General features: G+C 39.7%; 1 protein-coding gene across 1 annotated transcript in view; it reads left to right on the top strand.

Annotated features, from left to right (window-relative positions):
• Nucleotides 1–3,154: 3,154 nt before the first annotated feature.
• ppm1e (protein phosphatase, Mg2+/Mn2+ dependent, 1E) overlaps nucleotides 3,155–19,492 on the top strand; it is a 51,705-nt gene continuing 35,367 nt past the window's right edge. Inside the window, exon 1 of the mRNA XM_018742085.2 lies at nucleotides 3,155–3,656. Coding sequence (XP_018597601.1) covers nucleotides 3,475–3,656 — 182 coding nt within the window. The 5' untranslated portion in view covers nucleotides 3,155–3,474. The remainder of the gene's footprint in view (nucleotides 3,657–19,492) is intronic.

Genomic DNA, 19,492 nt, shown 5'->3' with positions numbered 1-19,492 from the left:
TGGTGTTCTCAGATTTATTAAACAGGTCAAGGCAGTCTTAGGAAAAAAAAGAAACAAGCTGAAACAGGCTGAAACAGGCTGGCTGGGACAGGTTTGGAAAGCAAGAGAAAGGTGTAAAAGGAAAGCAAAGGAATTGGAAAGAAAAGTGTCTGTAGGCCAACGCACAGCAGCGCTCGTCGTCAAAACCTGCAGGAAACATTTTGCTAATGACATCAGTTTTCTATGTAATGCTTTTAAAAGCCTGTCGCTTTATGTTGACTGATCGTTATATTTAGTATGTTTTTTTTTGCAGGCACAAATGCTGTCTGAAGTGCATCAAACAATAATCCCCTCCTTGAGGTGTTACAGAAAGCCTCTGCTCACTGGTGAATTAACAGTGTAGAGGGACCAGATAGCTAAATGATCCAGCTTAGAGGTTTTGTGCTATCTGGTCATCTTTTTCAATGCCCAGGCCTTGCAACGGCTTGATAAAATAAGCGGTTCATAAGAATCAGAATGGCGTCTTGGCCTCATAACTCATGCCACTGTGCGCCAAGTGTTTCGTGCCAAGATTGGTCCACGGGTGCAACAGCCTTGGGTATCCTTGGGACTGTGTAGGTGCAAGTCAGTGTGTAGCACAACAACAACATTTCATACAGCCTTCACTGCGATCCCCCTTGTCTGAGAGAATGTGATGCATCTCTCTAATTAAGTCCCGCACTTAAAAGCTGGCTTCGACAGTAGCGGTGGACAGTCAGGTGAAATATGAGCACTCGGCCTAATATTTCCTGGCATGCCAGAGGAGTCACATGGAACAAGGTCTGAGGGATGAGGGCGATGGCTCATATCAATACCCTTCACTCCTGGACTGTGGATTTCATATTCAAATACTAGGATATATGTGTAGTGATGGGTTTGGAGAAATTCAACAAGCCTTTTTTCTTCTGGCTGATGTTCTCATCGTTAAGGTGAACGGAGTTAATGGTATTACGTAAAGGTCTTGACGCTGTAACTCACAGCAAAGGTCATCTGTGACAGTGACTATAGCCAGCCTTACAGCATCGCACAATTTATTGTGTCACGATGCAGCTGGTCTGTTTGACAAGTCTAAAAGCCCTCATCCTAGATTACACTATTGATTAAATAATTGCAAGATTTCTTAGTGGTGTCATAGGAGAGAGGTCAGATATGTGTTTTCACTTAGGATGTAAAGTCTGCAACATCTTAGCAAAGACAGTTTTGTTTTGTACTGTCCTCAAAGCTTATATCAAAAACAGGTCACATCTCTTACAATATTAGTCTTAAGTTTTAGTGTCCTTTGTTGTTACTTGAAAATGTTGAATTTGCCCAGGGTTTGTATTTCGGAAGTTTGGTTTTTTTATGGTCAGATCAGCTTTAAGAGAAACAGAGCTCTTTGTCATGGTGGCTTGCTAAGTGACAGAAACAGGTCACTTGTGACTTGCACAAATCATATGAAATATATCAAACCACCATATTCTACCGCAGATCCTTCATTGGGTTATTAATTTTACCCCAGAGTTTGTAAATGAATCATGTCTGCCAAATTGAACCAGCAGCAGCAGTCAGCTGAGCTGCGCGTGTTTTACTGATTCTGCAAAGCTACAGTGTCAGTCTTTTCAGGTTTTGACATACCCAAGGCTGCTTTATTAATGTGTCATTTCTCCTTGTCTAGAGAAAGTGTCTATTGTTTTAATACAGAAACATCTTTGACTTTGAACAGTGTGCAGGCTTCTCCCTCGGATGTCTTGTGGCGTCAGAAAACTCGAGAAGACTCAAGAGTCTTGTGTTGTATGGCAGCAGAGAGTGTGGTTATTATTATTTATTTATTTTTTTTTAAAAAGGGGCATCCACTTTTACACCGAAGGCTGCTGGTTCAAGTCATAGAAGGGACAGCTGGTAGCGTAGTGGTTAGAGTTACTGCCTTTGGACCCAAAGGTTGCAGGTTCAATCCCCACCTCTGGCTGTAGTACCCTTGAGGAAGGTACCTACTCTGAATGGCTCTAGTAAAATTACCAAGCTGTATAAATGGGTAAATACATGTAATAATTGCAACCTTAACATTGTAAGTTGCTTTGGAGAAAAGCATCAGCTAACTAAATACTTGTAAGTCTCAAATAAGCCCTTCTCCCTTGACAAGCTACATCTCAGAAATGTATTAAAATATTCAGCTGTAAAAATGATTGAAGCTTTTTCAGACAGACGCTTATGCAATGCAACAAAGCATTGATTGGAATCTGTGATTATTTTCTGAACTGCGCTGCATATGCCAAACAATTTCTGTAAAAAAAAAAATGGATGGACTCTAGAATGCCGCTAACGGAAGGATCCTCGAAACGCATCAAATTTTAACTCTTCGTGACTGTGCGCAAATATGCAGCAGTTAGAAGGAAATACGTTGTCTTCTGTGCCTGAGAAACAACATGTGCTTAATAACACCTTTCCTGCAATAACACAAAGGTTAATTGTGACTTACAAGATGACCACGCTGCTTTAAGCAGAATTAAACATCATGCTGTAATTGCAGCGCTAGTCTGATGGCCTATTTTTAAGTGCAGAATTAATGTCCAGTAATACTTGGAAAGTGCATTTAAAATATGTAACGTTTTGTACAATACACTTCGACACTTTACATTATTGGCTTCAGATAAATCGGTAACTGTCGGAATGACTTGAGCGGTTCAGTGTTTAAGTACATTTTACTGTGGTTGGGCTCAGCATGTGGGCCAAGACAGAAGGCAATAAAGTGGTTAATCCTTGCAGAGTGCAATCTACTACAGCCGGTATTTTTAGCCTGGAAGCTGGATGTCCTATATACGCACTTAAAGAGCCACATTTCGCCATGTTACCTTGCTGCTAACCAAAACTACACAAAAAGACCGTTATTAACATAACCAGTCAGTCGTCAGCGTCTGCTTTTTCGGTTGTGTATGTATCATTAACAGAATGCTGTGGGATTTTTCTCATTATACTTAGTCTACAAATATTTTATTTGGTAAAGACAAGACTATGTTATTGAATCCTAAAGGGTAGGAACAGGTAGAGGGGATGGAGTGTTGGTACTAGAAAAGGAACCACCGACGACACCCTCATCTCTGCGTCCTTTCGACCCTCAGCAGGCGAAGGAACTTTCCTTCGTCGCGGGGGCGAGCGCGTACGCATCACAGGTGTAACGCTCAGCCAATTGTGAACGCACACCTGCTGGGCGTGCGCGCTCGCGTCCCTGACGAAAACACACGGCTGCTTCGCGGTAAATCGGCGCTCCGCCCTCCCTCCTCTCTCGTCATCCTCCTCCGTCATTCGCGTCCTCCTGTCAGCGCGCGAATAGCCGGTCACGAGCGTGCGCGCGCGCGCGCCTCCCTCCCCACGCTCCCACCCTCACGCGACTGGGGAGCTCTCCGGCGAGCGCTCCGAAAGTAGTCTTCTTCCTCCCCTGGCCGGCGGTGCTGCCTCTTGTCTCTTCAGGAATGAGAAGCGATGGCCAGCTCCGCCAACGAGGAGAAAACCTTCCGACGGTTCTTGGAGCTCTTCCTGCGAGAGATGAGAGCGCCGCTGAGGGAGGACGAACCCCTGCCCATGCGCCCGTTGTCGGACCAGGTCTCCGAGGACGAAGTGGAAGGGGAATGTCTCGACCTGTGTCTTCAGCATCTCTGCAAATAGTTAAGTACCGCTGCCATGCATTCATTGGCCACATTGAATCAATTGATTAGGCTAGCATACACACATAATATATAATATTATATGTCTACTATACATAAATGTAATTGTGCAGTCAACAGAGTGTGATCCTCGCTCTGTCTTGTCACTGACTGACACACTGTGACTGGGATTTTCTGAAACACTCTGAGTGAGTGAGTCTGAGCGCCGGCTGAGGTAAACTCTTGCCGGGCGGTAAGAGCCGTATATTTTTGAATTCGTATTCAGAATACGGCCCACTTGTACAAAATAAAACTTTTACTTTCTGAATTGCATGTGTATCTTGACAAGTTTCGAGCCGAACTGTCTGCTGCCGTTAGTTTTGGCAGTCCGTTTTTTTTTTTTTTTTAAAGGTTATGTGAATGGACAATGAATTGTCGTGTAGCTGCCTGGGGGGTCCGCGCGCGCAGTTTCGCCGCTGACAGAAACGCGCCACTTTAATCACTGTGTGTTGTCCAACGGCTCGCTGTCTCACACCTCCGTCTCCAGAGAACTGCTGAGCTGCTCTCCACTCACAATAACATTCATTCATTTTGCGCGAACGGGACACATCTGATCTGTGCGCAGACCCGATTTAGTAGTGACAATGATAACGTTGAGGCTGTTTTACTGATTATAACAGCAATAATGAATACTTAATATTTGTATAATGTTGTTTTTATTACGTTGTCCTTCGTGATGTCCACCTCGCCTTGCCCAGTCGTTCTCCTTGCTCGGGGGCAGGTGGAGGACAGAAAGAAATACCGAGAATTAATGAATCATCAATGAAAGTGGACCATAGACTATAGTGAATGGAGGACCCGTGTTACCGGTTTCCCACGATCGCTTTTCCACGCGTTAACGGCCTCTAATCATTTATGACTCGGCTCGTCGGGATGACAGAAGAACTGGTTGTTGCTCCGCGAGCGCTAACATCCGATTAACGGTACGCCGATTCCTCGCGACTCACAGGCAATGATATTATGGCTCCACATGAACTCCAGTTGAGGGATCACACAACGCGGGCGCGCGGTTCTTTTGTAGGCGCCCCGTCCACCTGCCTCCTTCCAGCTGAGGGTTTCTTTAATGGCAGGAGTAGAGGAGCCCGCGAAACGTCATCCAGGACCATCGATTCATGTGGGATGGTTGTGCTTTGTAGAAATCACGTCATTCGCTTTTCTACAAATAGCCTCCGCGCAGCGCTCGGAGCCGCTCTCCTGGGGTGCTTGGAAAATACAAGGAAGGAAGAGAAATTGCGGTCACTAGTTGTTTAAAAAAAAAAAAAAAAAAAGAAGGGGAAAAAAAAGTCTGACCTTTCGAGAAGAGTTTTTTTTTTTTTTTTTTCTTTTTTTTTTTTTTTTCTAAAAATGTTACTGTTCCATACTAGCACACACAATCTGTCAGGTTTTAAGACGAGTGGTTATTGTAAAAGCCGTCTTTATACACAGCTTACATCGTGTGAACTGAAAAATTAAATGTGTGTCCACAGTTCAGCAAAGAAATCTTCGTTCTGCTTTTGCCATGATTTGAATTTTATTTTTCTCATTTTGAGCTCTTTCTCTTTTCTTTGAAATCTTCACATATCTTCAGTCTTGATGTAAAATGAGTGCAAATTGCTGTACTGTTAACAAGTCATGTTGCTTTGTCATTTTGAATTGTAGAAATTGCAGCAGTCTATTTTATTTGTATACACTTGTTTTTGTATTTTAGGGAGAAACTGCCTCTGCTAGTCCTGAGAATATCTTAATGGGATGTTTCCTTAGATTAGGGGTTGACCCCCAGTAATAACGGTAGGTTTCTGCTGCACAAAGGTCTTATTTTAGACTAAGGCTGCATGTTGTCCCATATGCAAACCCTTTCTCCATACACATACTGTAATCCAGTATGAACTCATGTGTGATTTCACTGATGGTTCTATCAGAACTTTCTGGTATTTACAAAACCTATAAGGTAGATGTGGAAAAATGATGTTGTGTAGAGATGTCATATTCTAGCCTTGATGTTGAGGTATTTTCTTTACCTTGGTTATGATTTCATGTAATGAGGGGCATGTTGCATACATGTGCAGATGCAATTTAAATATAATATCCTTGTCAATCTTGATGTAGTCCCTCCTTTAAAATTGCTACAAATCATTAACCAAAAGGGCCATTTGTCGAGGTAAGCACATACTTGCAGTCTGCTCTCCATCCTGTGTGCTTCAGCTGCCTTCATGGTGATTCAGCTCAGTGTGTGATTATTGTGTCTCTGGGATGAAGATCTAATAATAGTTCTGGAAGAAAAGGAGAGATCCCCTTTGTTCTCCTCCTGTCTGTGTGCTGGTGTGTGGGGGTGTTAGGGGCAGAAGTTGGGAGCAAGGGGTGCTGGAGATGTGGGGAGGGGTTACTGTGACGATAGCTTCCTGAGCGTAAATTTGTTCTAGAAACACTTCTATGACCTGGTGGGAGTGCACTCTGGGGTGGCAGAGTGACAGATTTGAAATCCCAGGGTTCGGGCCGAGGGCTCGTGCATTTATTTTTTTAGGCTTTGGCCTTTCACTGAACCCATATTGTTACCACGTTAATTCAGAGGCCACCACAGGGTTTGTCAGTACTTCTGACAAAGTACCGATTTAAGTATTTTGTTTTGTATTTTATTTTTGACTAGGTCGTCTGGTGGAGTAAGTGAAATAGACACATGCAAATATTGTTTGAGCTGTGAAAACATCTGTTAAAATAAACTAATTATTGCACTGATACTCATGACAATGAGAACTACAAATAATGAAACTGGTGATAGTGTTTAGAGCTGGACTAGATCAGAGCTGGACTTAAAATTGAAAGACCCAGGTATGAATTATTGTATCAGATTAGTATCCACCATAAGGTTATCGTCTTGGACAAAGGCATCCTTAAAGCAATGGTTAATAATAATTACAGGTGTTGTAATGTTGCATATTCTTTATCCAGTTTGGTCCAATAAATGCCTAAAAGCATAAAACCCTTTTTTTCTGTCTAGCTCCTTCATTATCATCTAAATGAGTAATACTGTTTTTATACAGTAACTACAGTAACTATGCAGTAGTATTGATAGTTTGTGTTTTACAGTTGTGAAGTTCAACATCACAACAATAACCATATAATTATGCATGGGCAACAGGTAGTATAGTGAATCGAGCCTCTGTTTTTGGTCTTATAGGGCCCAGGTTCAAATCCTATCTCATGCTGAAGTACCTTTGAGTGATGTACTTGGCTTGAATTGCTCCCGTAAAAATTGCACAGCTGTGTGAATGGGAAACTCATTGTAAGGTAGCTTAACATTCTAAGGCACTTCAGAGAAAAATGTCGACTAGACGGTCCCCAAGTTATGATGGTCTGCCTTATGATTTTTCGACTTGCTGGTGCGATAGCTATACGCATTCAGTAGAAACTGTACTTCAAATTTTGATATTTTCCCGGGCAAGCAATATGCAGTACTATACTTTCGTGATGCTGCGCAGCGATTCGCATCTTCCAGTCTGGCATGCGGTTTCTACTGTATACAACCGATACTCTACAGTGTTATGTGCTGCAAGCGTTTTTTTGAGATGCCACCCTGTATCTAGGTTGTGTTTTGTGCATTCATCATGTCTATGAAACGCCCATCTGTGTCTCCTGCTGCTGGTGAGAGGAGGAAGGCAATTACTCTTGAGGAGAAACTCAAGATAATTGCCCAGCATGGAGGTGGCAAGCCTGTAATGGCTATCACACGTGAACTTGGACATCGCAATCAATGACCTTGACCATCTTAAAGGATTAGAAACAATGATGTTTGGTAGATTAGGTGTATTAAACGCATTTTCAACTTACTATATTTTTGATTTGTGATGGGTTTATCATAATGTAACGCCGTCATAAGTCGGGGACCATCTGTAAATAAAAATAATTTCAGTTTTCAACTAGTTTATTGATTTAACCTGAATTTCCCTTCCTCAGTTTGCAGTGGTGATTGTAAAACTGAATTATTTATGGACAGTTAATGTCGTGACTTTAAAGTATGAATAGAATTGAAAGAATGCCTAGGCCAGATTTGTAGTTGTATGTCAGTGAGACCAATCTAATAAAGAAGTGTCTCTGAAGGTGGCTTACGGTCCTACTGTAGAACAGAAAGAGACCCCTCTTTATTTAAAAAAAAAAAAAAAAAAATATCGCTGGGATGGTCCACACAAGTTGTATTTTATTTAATGTTAGATTATTCTTCATGAATTAATAGTAATTGCTCTCGTTCATAGCCTACATACATAAAGTTTAGTGTCTAACAATGGTTGAATTTTCAGTTGACATATATGGGTGAGAGTAAGTTCAAAATAAATAGCATGGTAATCACAGCATTTGAGTCTCATTGTCAACCAAAACAGACAATGGAATTTGCACTTCTTTAGGTTCCAACATTCCAGTTGTACCACATGACCACTTATCACTGGAGATATTTAAGTACTGTAATGTAATCATTATATGGAAAAGCACTGCATCTTAGCTTTCTGTGCCATTGATTTTCAGCTGCCAGGTTAGAGGTTCAAATCTGGGTCTCTCTGGAGTTAAGGGAATTTTCTCACCCTTTCAAAAGATAAAAAGTTCAGATTAATTGGTTATTTTAAATTTAGATTTAATAAATGTGTTTGTAACTGGCAGTGGAGGGGTGCAATACATTATACCCAGTGTTCCTTGGACTGCCTCTGGAACACTGCCATTTTTATTGTATTAGTGGCTTTTGAAAATTTGGATTAATACATTTTTAATGATGAGTTATTTTGGTGGTGATGTTTGTTAGCAAGATTTTTTTTTTTTTTTTTTCTTCCCCCCCCCAGGCCTGATCTAAACAGGCCTTGTGTGTTTGGGCCTTGCACATGTCTAACTAGCTTGCTGTGGTCTCCAGAAGCTGTTCAATTTATGATAATTAAGTGGCCCTGTGCACTGGAACAGCACTTGAGCAATCCTGGCAAGTGCTGTTTTAGTGGCATTCCTAGGAAACTGTTTACTATAGCAGTATTGCCAGCTTTAAATGTCTACAGCAGAGGTGCTAATAGCTATTTGGAACAATGAGGTTAAGCCAAATGTTTGGTTTTATGTACAACTGCCTTTAAAACAAAATGCATAGCTTTGCATGATGGGAAATCTTGACAAAGGCATCTCATCATGAGAACAGGGCCCTCAGCAGTCCCTTATATGGCTTGTCCTGATAAATTAGTGTGATAATCTGTAATATCCTGAATCACATCAGTAATAAAAAAAAAAAAAAAAAAGCCACAAGAATTGATGGCTTACAACATAACACCACTTATATTCCTACATTAAAATTTGAGAGAAGAACAGACATGCACTGGTGACATCTTAGGGTTGATTAAGGGCTATGAAGGGATTGTAGGAATTGTGGGATGACAGACAATGATTGTCATCAATATGCAAGGCAGAAATGCTCTCTCACCCTAAGGACCTCTGATGAACAGTAGCTGGGGGTAATGCCAGGCCTATATTTTCAAGATTGAGAACACCCATCAGCAGCAGCTCCTGCAACATAGAGTATGAACACAGATGCACATGCCTGAAAACATTGTTGCCTTCTGCTACTCTTTACAAAAAAAAAAAAAAAAAAAAAAAAAAAACTTGACATATGAAAAAGAAATGACACCACATCTCTGACATGTTCGGTGGCCTGTAACCTCCTCCTTCATGAAACAGGAAGCAAATGCATCACTGGCTATTGTGAATACATGACATGTTAAACCACCATTTTTTTCTGCTATGTCTGCCTTGTAAATTTTTGACATTACATTTAGAAATAATGAGTTATTTAGAAATAGTATTTCAATGCATTGTTATATCAGCCTTTTTATGTTCTTTGGAGGAGTCCAGTGATCTTTACAGTGGAACTGCCTAAAGTATAATTTATAAGGTCTCCATTTTCAATTGGCTATTCATATCCAGAGTGAAGCTGCTGAATAAGTTAACTGTAGACACAAAAATGCTGAGAATTGCGCAAAGCTTACTAATAGTTTCTGTCCAGGTATATCTGTTATTGGCTATAAGCTGCTGTGGCTGACTCTTTATGTCAAAACCCACATGACCATAGGGAGAACATGCACAGAGCCAAATTTGAACCCAGCTCTGAAATCACAGCCTAGGAGTTGTGAGACATGAGCATTACTTACTGCACTGCTGTGTTGCTCAAATTTGGTTACTTATGATTTTTCAGTTCATTTTCTCTGGGGCAAATCCATACAGAGCAATATCACATATTACACTTGGTAGAATAAGATGTGATTGAAAAATGCATTCTTAAAACAGGGGTCCAGTGTATTTTTTGTTTTCTGTGTTTTAACATGATAAAAATGAAAGATATTTGACAGATTGCTCATCTGTCTGCAGCAGATGGTGAGTTGCTAAACGGAAGAGAATATGAGTGCTGCTTGAACAGTAAGAAAAAATATTTTCAACTTTAATTGCGGTTTGCTTCAGTGGGGCCTACAATTTGGTGATTTCTCTTTAAACTCTTAGTGGTCAAGAGCATCTAAATGACATTGTCATTATTTAACTTATGTGTACCCATATTTCTGCTGAAAGTTTCTTGCTCACATATTAGTGCAAAGTGTAGCCTGTCTTCAGTTACCGTGGCAGCAACTGCTCCCAGTCTCAGCGGTCCAGACCTCCACACTACTTTTCTCTTTTGAAGAAGTGTAATCAGATTGAGATTTTTTCTGTAGATGTAGAACAGGTCCCAGAGTTACACACACACAAAGCCAGGAGCATTGCAACCAGATTCATTTGCACCTCTACAATAAATCAAAAGGCAACACAAAACTGACCAGGAGACAGAGGCAACCTTTGCATGCCTTGGGTGAGGGTGAGAGTATCTCCGTGTGATTGGTTCTCTCTGACAAAATGAGTTTGTCAGATGCCTCTCGGTCCTCATCTTGCTGAATAAAATCAAAATCAACACTGCTTGAACACCACCTTCTCTCCCACCACACACACTTAATTCTAACTGGAAAAATTTCAATTATATTTTACACCTATTATGATGCCAAAGTGTTTTTTTTTTTTTTTTTTTTTTTTTTTTTTTTTTTTTTTTTTTTAAATTAAAAAAAAAAAGACAAAATGGCCTTTTTTTTTTTTTTTTTTTTTTTCTCCTGTATGGTTGTGGGAGACTCATTCTTACCAATGTTGTCTCGATGAATGGGAGGCTTACAGGTGACAGTAAGTCCGGCTACATTTGTCTGAGAAGACATGGGTTAAAAACATACCATCCCTGTAGGGCACAAATCAGTCCACTGAGGAGTGTGAAACAGTACATTGGGTGCAGTGTGCAATTCCTAAGCAGTGCTTAGAACATTTTAATAACCTTAAGTACTGCACTGAATTTTGGGAATAAACATAAATGCATTTCTAGGCTTTAGTGAGAGAGAGGAAAATGAAAATGAAAGTATTATACATGTGGAATTCCAAAAAAGAATACTTCTAACCTCCATATGGTACAGCTAAAAATACCAACTGCCTTGGTCCCTTAATCTGTGGTATGCCATTTATCGCAATGATTTTGAAATATGTTTATAGAACAGAGTAGAATATGGTCTATAAAATAAATACGTAATACAAGCTTCCCTCCATTTACAAAATTAATCAATTCTTGAAAATGGTGTAGATATCCAAATTTTGGCATCCCGAAAGGCTGTTTTAAAAATAAATAAATAATGGGTTACCAGCCCATCCGTAAATCACACACATTTTTCCAAATATCATTAGAACACTGTAAAACACCTACATAACCAGCAACCCATGATTTTAGCACAATATAAAACACATTTGCATTTGTTTGCTTATTCAGCAGATACTTTTCCCCAAAGGGACATATACCTCAGAAAACAATGCAAAAGTGCATTTCACCTGTAACTTTTGCTGTTCTGCTTCCAGGCGATGCTCTGAAAACTCAGGCCAGTTTTTTTTATCTCTGCCGAAAACTAGGAATTCTGCAGCATGTGGAGCTTTCTTTTTAATTGATAAGCTCTCCATAAGATTAGGAATAATTCAAGTAGGGGCCCACTGAGCATATTGCATTTCTAAAACTGCCCTACTGTTAGTATTTGCATGCATACCAAAAAAAATCATTAGGTAAACTTTTTGCGCTGATTGCTCTGTTTTCTCTAGTCATTCATTTAAATAACACACCCAATATGGCTGACAGGCACTCCTGTAGAATTCCATACACTTCCAGTATATCCTCACTCTGTTAAAGCAGTGCTCACCTTCCTAACATACACCAGCAGGCAGAGATGTGCCAAATACATTTACATTCATTCATTTAGCAGATGCTTTTCTCCAAAGCGACATACATCTCAGCGAGAATACAATTTTATTTAATTACAATACAATTATTATTTAATTACAATACAATTGTATTTAATGAAAATTTATCAAAGTTCAGTTTGGACATTAGATGCATCATATCTGGTGTGGTACTGTTGGATTGCTTCTTCACAGCTCTTGAGATGTGCATTTAGACCTGAGATAGAATCAGACTCAGTCTTTGAGGAGCTTGATTACCTCATGTCCATCCATGTTTCCTCTGAGTGTTCCACTTATTTCCCCAAAATCTAAATACAAGTGTTTGTAGTCAGTTAGTCCATATAAATTGCCCTTTTTGTGTGACTGAATGAGTGTGTTACATTGCTCTGTTGTGCCGATAATTGTAGCTTAGTATAGTACGTCTGGCGTTTTAAGTCGCAGTGGGCAAAGTTATCAGCTTAATACCAATGATTAACTATTTTAAGGTATATATATACATGGAAACATAAGTGTAAGCAAAGTATGATGCAGATATGTTGTTTAATTGTGCAAATAAGTCTATGGCTTTTCATGAACAAGTCAGGAAATGTGAACTGAAAAATATGAATTTAAAAAATGAATATGTATATTGTACTAACAAGATGCTTACAGTCACAAAAATCTAGGGATAAGCATACAGTTCTTTCACTGCTTGACACAGAAGTTAAATTTTACACAGAAAATATTTTGTGTACATTACTATTTTCGGCACAATTGTTTTATCTAATAGTAAATACTATGTAATATTATCCAATAATTTTGAATGTGTGTTTGTGTCTAGATTTTTAAAATCAGCAAACTTGTTAGACTGTGGCCTTTAATTGCCCATCATTGGAAAACACTTGGCTCTTAGACATTTGAGACCCTTTCTCTGTCCACTCCTGTTTTGTGTAACTCCTTTCTGGCCTTGGGAGGTAATCTATTTCCAAATTCTGTTACAGTCTGAATCACTGTATGGACTCCCAGGGACTGATGTGAGGTGTGGGCGAGTCAGGACAACTGTCTGCTTCATTGCTTGTTTAGGCAAGAGACTCAACTGATCCAGAGCAGGTGTTCTGCCCCTGCAAAAGAATTTTTCTTGCCCTCAACCAAAGCCCTAGCTGCCCCCTTGGATGATTCAGTGCTTATCTGAACTCTTTGTATGCCTCTTATTGGCTTTCAACCTCCAAAAGAATGACCCATGCACTTGTGTCTTTTAAATTCTTCTTTGACTTTGGAAAAGTTTTTCATTGGCACTTTACATTTTCAAATCTTCTGCTCAAATGGGTTTTGCTCTATTTTCCTGTCTTAGGGTATGTAGTCTTTTTCTTTCCCTTTTTTGAGTAAAAATGGTGTCAGATTAAGGTAGTGACAAAACAGTGATCCAAAAAGTATAGCACAGTGTCTTCTTAAGCTTCAAAGCTGCCAAACTTTTATAAAACAAAATGCCCCCCAAGGCTGTCACTGCCATCTTTCTTCTGGGTTTTCATTAGTCTAAAAGAGGTCTGTCACCTTCTGTCAGATTGCTGTCCCACTAATTGAATGGAATTTTGATTGATTCAATCCGAGTTGTAGAACAGTTTTGCTGAGTGCGCTCACGCTTGACCTGTAAGTGGTCTACCACTGGGCCTGCTCTGAAGATTGCTCATTTTGGAGGACACACAAACATAGACATTTTAAAGCAACATTATTAAGGAATGTTACAGCAGATGCGTGAATGTATATAGTTTCATTTAGTCTTTACAGTCTTTTCATGTAGATGACATGTGGCTGAAATTCAATTCTTGAAATATTTTGTCTTTATTGTGGAAAATATCAAAAGGTCTTGTTGAGTTATTGAGATGACTCACTTTTGCAATTAATGAAATTAACTGAAATGGAAACAATGACAACATTTTGAAAATTTGAAATGTGTCTGTCTTCATGTAATAAACAAAAGTAAAGCTGTTTGACAGAAATGGACTAAAGAAATGTTTGTATGCATGCTATACTATATTCTGTTAAAAGCTGACTTTCTTTATTTCCAATTCAGATGAAATGTGATTCTGGTATGTTCAGCGACCATCCCTGGGACTGATGACTGTATGTATATAACAGCAGGCAGTCTTTTGGCTTCTACATTTGAAGTATTTCAGACCTGTTGTGAAGGGACAAGGCAAGGAGTGGAAAGATTGAAGAGCAACAGGAACAACACATTGAGACAGTTCAGTAGCTGCTTACATGCTTTCCAATACTGCTGCTGTATCTCATGGCCCCTGTGTCTTTGCGCTTTCGTATTGTACATAGTTGTATGGCTCATCCAGTGATAGTATCAGTTCCTTGTAAAAATAGCATAAAAAAAACTGTCTGGTGTGAACTGTCTGGTGTATCCCAGGCTCTTGCTTCTCTTCATACCTTTTTCTGTAGTTGCTCTATCCCTGAACTCTGCCTCCTATCCCCGACCCATTCCCGTGGCTCGTGTACCACTCACTGTGGGCTCTTTCTACTTCCAGGGTACGATTAACGCTGGCCCCTTTTCTGAAGCTGGTGCACTCCTCATCTCTTCCTCTTATCTTGCCCCTTTCTGACATCTTCACCTTATATCCCTGCCTCTTTCATCTAGATGTTAGAGCCAATATTTTTCCGGAGTAGGTTGCTCCACATAAAGCTTTGCCATTTTCCCTAGTACCCATTTTCCCGTATGCTAATTCTGCTTGGGCCCGACTCTGGCTGACTTGTGCTGTCTGACACAATTAGTGACACTGCCCATTTTAAAGTGCCCGAACCGTGAAGGGAGGACTGGCAGGAAATCCTGGATTAGCTGTCCTAGTACAGCCACTGTTTATCTCCACCCCAGATGTGGCCCTGTGTGAGGGCCCCAGCTCTGTTCCTCTCTCCCTGAATCTCCTTTGGGTGTGGAGGCCTAGCTGGGGCTATCCCGGGCAGGAAAATTACTTCCTTGGGTAATCCCCTTAATCGCCTGCAGCCCTGGGATTAACAGAGGGGGCAGCCCCAGCCAGCACTTAGTTGTCAGTGCAGAGCCAGAGCCCATCCAGATTGCTGGCTGCTTAACTCCTTCTCGGGTTTGAGGTGGCTGGTTGGCCTTATTTCCCCACTGCTGCTCCACTGTTGTTGTTCCCTTTTTATCCAGGGTTTTCCCCAGAGTGATTACAAAGAAGCATAACACATATGTAAACTGTACAGAAAGGAGTTGCTGGTCAGACATCCTGTGAATCTTACCCATAAAAAGATTCATTATGGAAATCAGATGGAAACAGTTTAGGTAGCTGTAAAATTATTGTATTAATTTTGACTAGAAATGCTTTATTTGAAGAACATATTTAGACTTTATTTGCATTTTGATTTTAGAAAATCTTTAACAAGAAAAGACTGGTAAAAGTATATGGGAACACAGCTTATCCAGGTATTTTAAATGTCAGACTTGTACAAAGCAGTGCCAGACACAGTAAGTACAGTTAATCTCCGTTAAAACCAAAACTTGACGTTACCAATCTGTTCCTGTGAAATGTTTTCTTTTTTTTTCTCAAGTTGATGACATGTAAACCAGCCAAGAACTAGAATTACTCGACTGTGCACCCTTGTTAGTTATTCACAACTGCAAATGGTCAAGTTTGTTCATATGTAACCTTCCTATCGGTCTGCTACAGAGGTGAATCTCAGTGAGGTGACTGCCTTTTTTTTTTTTTTTTTTTTTTTTTAAAAATCAGCAACACTCAAGTGAACATGTGGCTTGACCCATTGAAAGATTTCTCAGTGCGTTCTAGCTTTTTTACTGTTTTGTATCCAAACCCACATTCCGTATTTCTGGTTCATATGGATCTACGATTTTCTCAGGCTTGTGGGAATGAGCGAACCAGTGCTATAGTCTCTCCTCAAGGCAGTCAGATTTTACAATTTGATCATTATCTTAATATCTGTTCTTATAATTAAGAATTTGCAAACATTGTGAGTTTTGCAAGAAGGGTCATTTCATACTAATAGCAAATGTGAAGTTTATTTTAGAAACAATATAGAACACTTCCTTCATTATCTTATTATGATATGCAGCCCTCTGCTTTTAATTGAGATAAAGGTGGATTTCAGCATTGCTCAAGAGAATGGTCCTGACTACCATATTGCAATGAACTTGAGTCCAGTGCTTTAAGTGCAACACTGAGAATTATGATAACTCATGCAGCTCTGTGACAGCAATGAGTGAAAATAGTGTCATGGAGAATTCCACTCTAGCGACTGTACTATTGTAAAAATGATCTCTTCAACACATCTCTGGCTGACCACTGATATGCACAAGCTCCAACTATTGAGTTAAATCAAATTACCAATGTAGGCCATTAGCACTATGGAGTTCCAGCTGATCCTATCCTGAATGCTACTTTTAATTTCATACATATTTCATAAACCAATAACACAGCTGTGAAGATTAAACCATCTAACGTACTACAGTGTCATTTGGAGCCCAAATCGCACTGTGACGATGAGGAAGTGCTCCTGCCCCCTACCTCCGGAGTAATTTTCTGGCCATCTCCATAGCCACTCTTGACTTCACCTATTGCTTTAAATGTTCTGGTCTACCTAGAGAACCTGTTTGTTTATCGGCAGCCTGTAGGCAAATGTTGACTCCGTGCCCAAAATGAAGAAATGCAAAGCAGTTGCTGTGACTGACATGTCAGAATCCCCCCCACCACTCATCGTGTGCACCATCACCTGTGGTCTGATGCAAATGAGCTGTATTGACTGAAATGCAGAATGAAGAAGTTTGTGCTCATGGCAAGTACATGAATGCCTTCATGAATTCAATGGTATGAGCTCAAGGAAATCCACTTGTGAATCCTGGACTAAAGACAAACTAAGTTACAGTATATGTGAAATGTGGAAAGTATCAGCATGGTGATCATCTCTAGGTTATGGTCAGGTCTGATCTTGGGGTACACATTTATGTTTGCGCAGTACACAGTAGATTGAAAATTTACAAACTATTGATTTTTCATCTTTGGTACTAATGTGCAAGAGAGCCTGTCAGATACAGCACTATTTATGGACTTTGCACTAGACCTAACCTACAAACAGATCATCCAAGTGCACTCAATTGCTTCATTTGCTCAAAATAAGCCACTCGGGATTCACTCTTGGGCTTTGTGTGAAAATTTGATGAGAGGATATAGCATTTTCCAAAAGAGAAGACTATATCTGAACATCTTGTCAGGCAACCATCTATGTAACTCTTCCTAGAACATGTTCCATGTCTGGTTCATTAAGAGAACAACCTGCAGACTGGTTTAGTCCAGCCATGCTTTGTAAATGGCTCTTTAATCTTAACCTTTGTAATGGGCCAGGTTGGCTCTGCCTGTGTGTGGTATAGCATTTCACCAAACCATTCTGTGTACAAAATTTGCATTATTGAATCTTGGTGCCACCAGCTACATGTTTAATACTAAAGTAGTGCTATTAGTTTACTATACTTATTCTATCCCTTACAATAGGTTAAACTCATTTCACTTCTTGTTGCCTTGCGGTCTTGACAACTCTCCAAGCTTTTCAGCCTACTTCAATATTTCCAAGTTCCCATTTACTGTAAAAGATTTCTTGCACAGCACAGTAGGGCAATACTCATTATTTGGCAAAGGGGACATTGGTTACTGAAGCAGCCTGAAAGTCTTGACAGAGTAAGCATTTTGTCTACATTGTACACTCAGATTATCCTGTGAATGCACAGACAAATCCAACTCACTTCCTATCAAAGACATCCATATGTATGTTTGTGTGAATGAAAACTTTAATGTCAATCATGATTAAAGTGGCAAACCTGGGATTTACTGTTGAGGAGAAATTCACTGACTATAGTATCAGTGAATGGCCAGTCAGCTCTGTGTACCAGTTAGCTCTGTGTGCTCAGTTGTGTCTATGTCAGGGCGCACTCTATTTCTGCTAAGGTGGCGCAGCTGGTAGTGGACATCCCAAAAATGTGTAAGACAGATACTTAAAACGTGGTTCGAGTTGCAACCTTTTGGGTCCAAAGGCAGCAAGTTCAGATCTCACCTCCAGTTTTAGTACCCTCTTTCAGCAAGGTACTTACTCAAAACTGCTCCAGTAAAATTACCCAGCTATATAAATGGGTAAATAATTAATTGTAAGATGCTTTGGAGAAAAGTATCAGCTAAATGAATCAGTGTCATTGTGTAGTTAATTTGACCAGTTAGCTATGTACTCTTTGTTATTAATGATTGAGCAGCGGGAGTCACTGCCTTCGTCTTAATACAATAAATCCAAAATTATCTATGCTTTATGCACGACAACACCTTGTACTGCATGTTTTTAAGACAAAAAATACAAATATGTGCTCTAAATACAATTTTAATTATGTAAGTATTTTATACTCCAGATTAGTTTTATAGATAGCGACATTGTGTACATTTTATCTGTTCTTTTTACTTGGTCTTTACTTAGATGTTGCATGGCAGAGAATAGTCATCCCCTCAGATACACCCATCTGAGTATTTGACTCTTGAAGGAGTTAATACCCCTGCCTTACCTTGTGAGGCATTTCTTTGCATTTTCAAGGGCCGTTTTTGGTTTTTGTACGCTAAACAGTTGAGCAGTACGAAAGATTTACATCTCTGTAGTGACTTAGAGATTATTAACAGTACCTGATACCTTTATCTTATGTGATTTACAGTGATAGGTATGCTATACTCCTTAATGTCATTCACACATTTACTATACAGTACACCAGTGTAAGACTTGCACACACATGCATGCTCACTATAGGCAATCTGGAGTCACCAGTTGACCTAAAATGTTTTTTTTTTTTTTTGAATTGCGGGAGGAAATCCATTCGAACATCGCGGACATGGGGAGATATATTCACAGGGGAACATTTATATGTATGTTTACTCTGTACGTATTGCTATTTTTATATTTCAAGCAATTCCAATACGTTTCGATAAGTGTTTTGTTTTATATGTATATATTTTAATTTTGTGTAAACCCAGGTTTATTTTAGCATATGCCACAAGGTTTAGGTGCTGACAGGGTTAGACATGGTTTTTGGGCTTATGCTTCGTATCAGCAGTAGAACAATTGACAAAACGCATATATACACACACTGCAGGCAATTTAGAGTTACCATTTCATTTGATACACATGTCTTTGGGCTGCAGGAGTGGAATGGGACACCTGGAGGAAACTCTCACTTTAAACACAGGGTATGTAATAGTGATGAAAGAATTGAAGGAGAGCAGGTAGACAGTCATGTAGTATTATAGAGTAATTAATGAAGGCTGCCTTGTTATAGATAATAACTGAAAAAAACTCATTTGGTGATATTTCGGCATAAATGGGTATCAGTTTTGTGGCTCAGAAACGCATAAAAATATAGTTGTGTCTTTGAGTTATGAGAATTCACCTTACAAAGAATTTTTTCCTGAATGCATTATCGCTCATAAAAGGTAGGGGGAGACTATGTGGTGAGCAGATTCCTTTATGGAGAATCTTACTTGTGTGTAAGA

This window comes from Scleropages formosus, chromosome 25 (assembly GCF_900964775.1).
Source record: "Scleropages formosus chromosome 25, fSclFor1.1, whole genome shotgun sequence".
In the NCBI taxonomy this organism is placed as follows: domain Eukaryota; kingdom Metazoa; phylum Chordata; class Actinopteri; order Osteoglossiformes; family Osteoglossidae; genus Scleropages; species Scleropages formosus.
The sequence above is the reverse complement of the archived record's forward strand: the minus strand, read 5'-3'. Positions and strand labels throughout refer to the sequence as shown.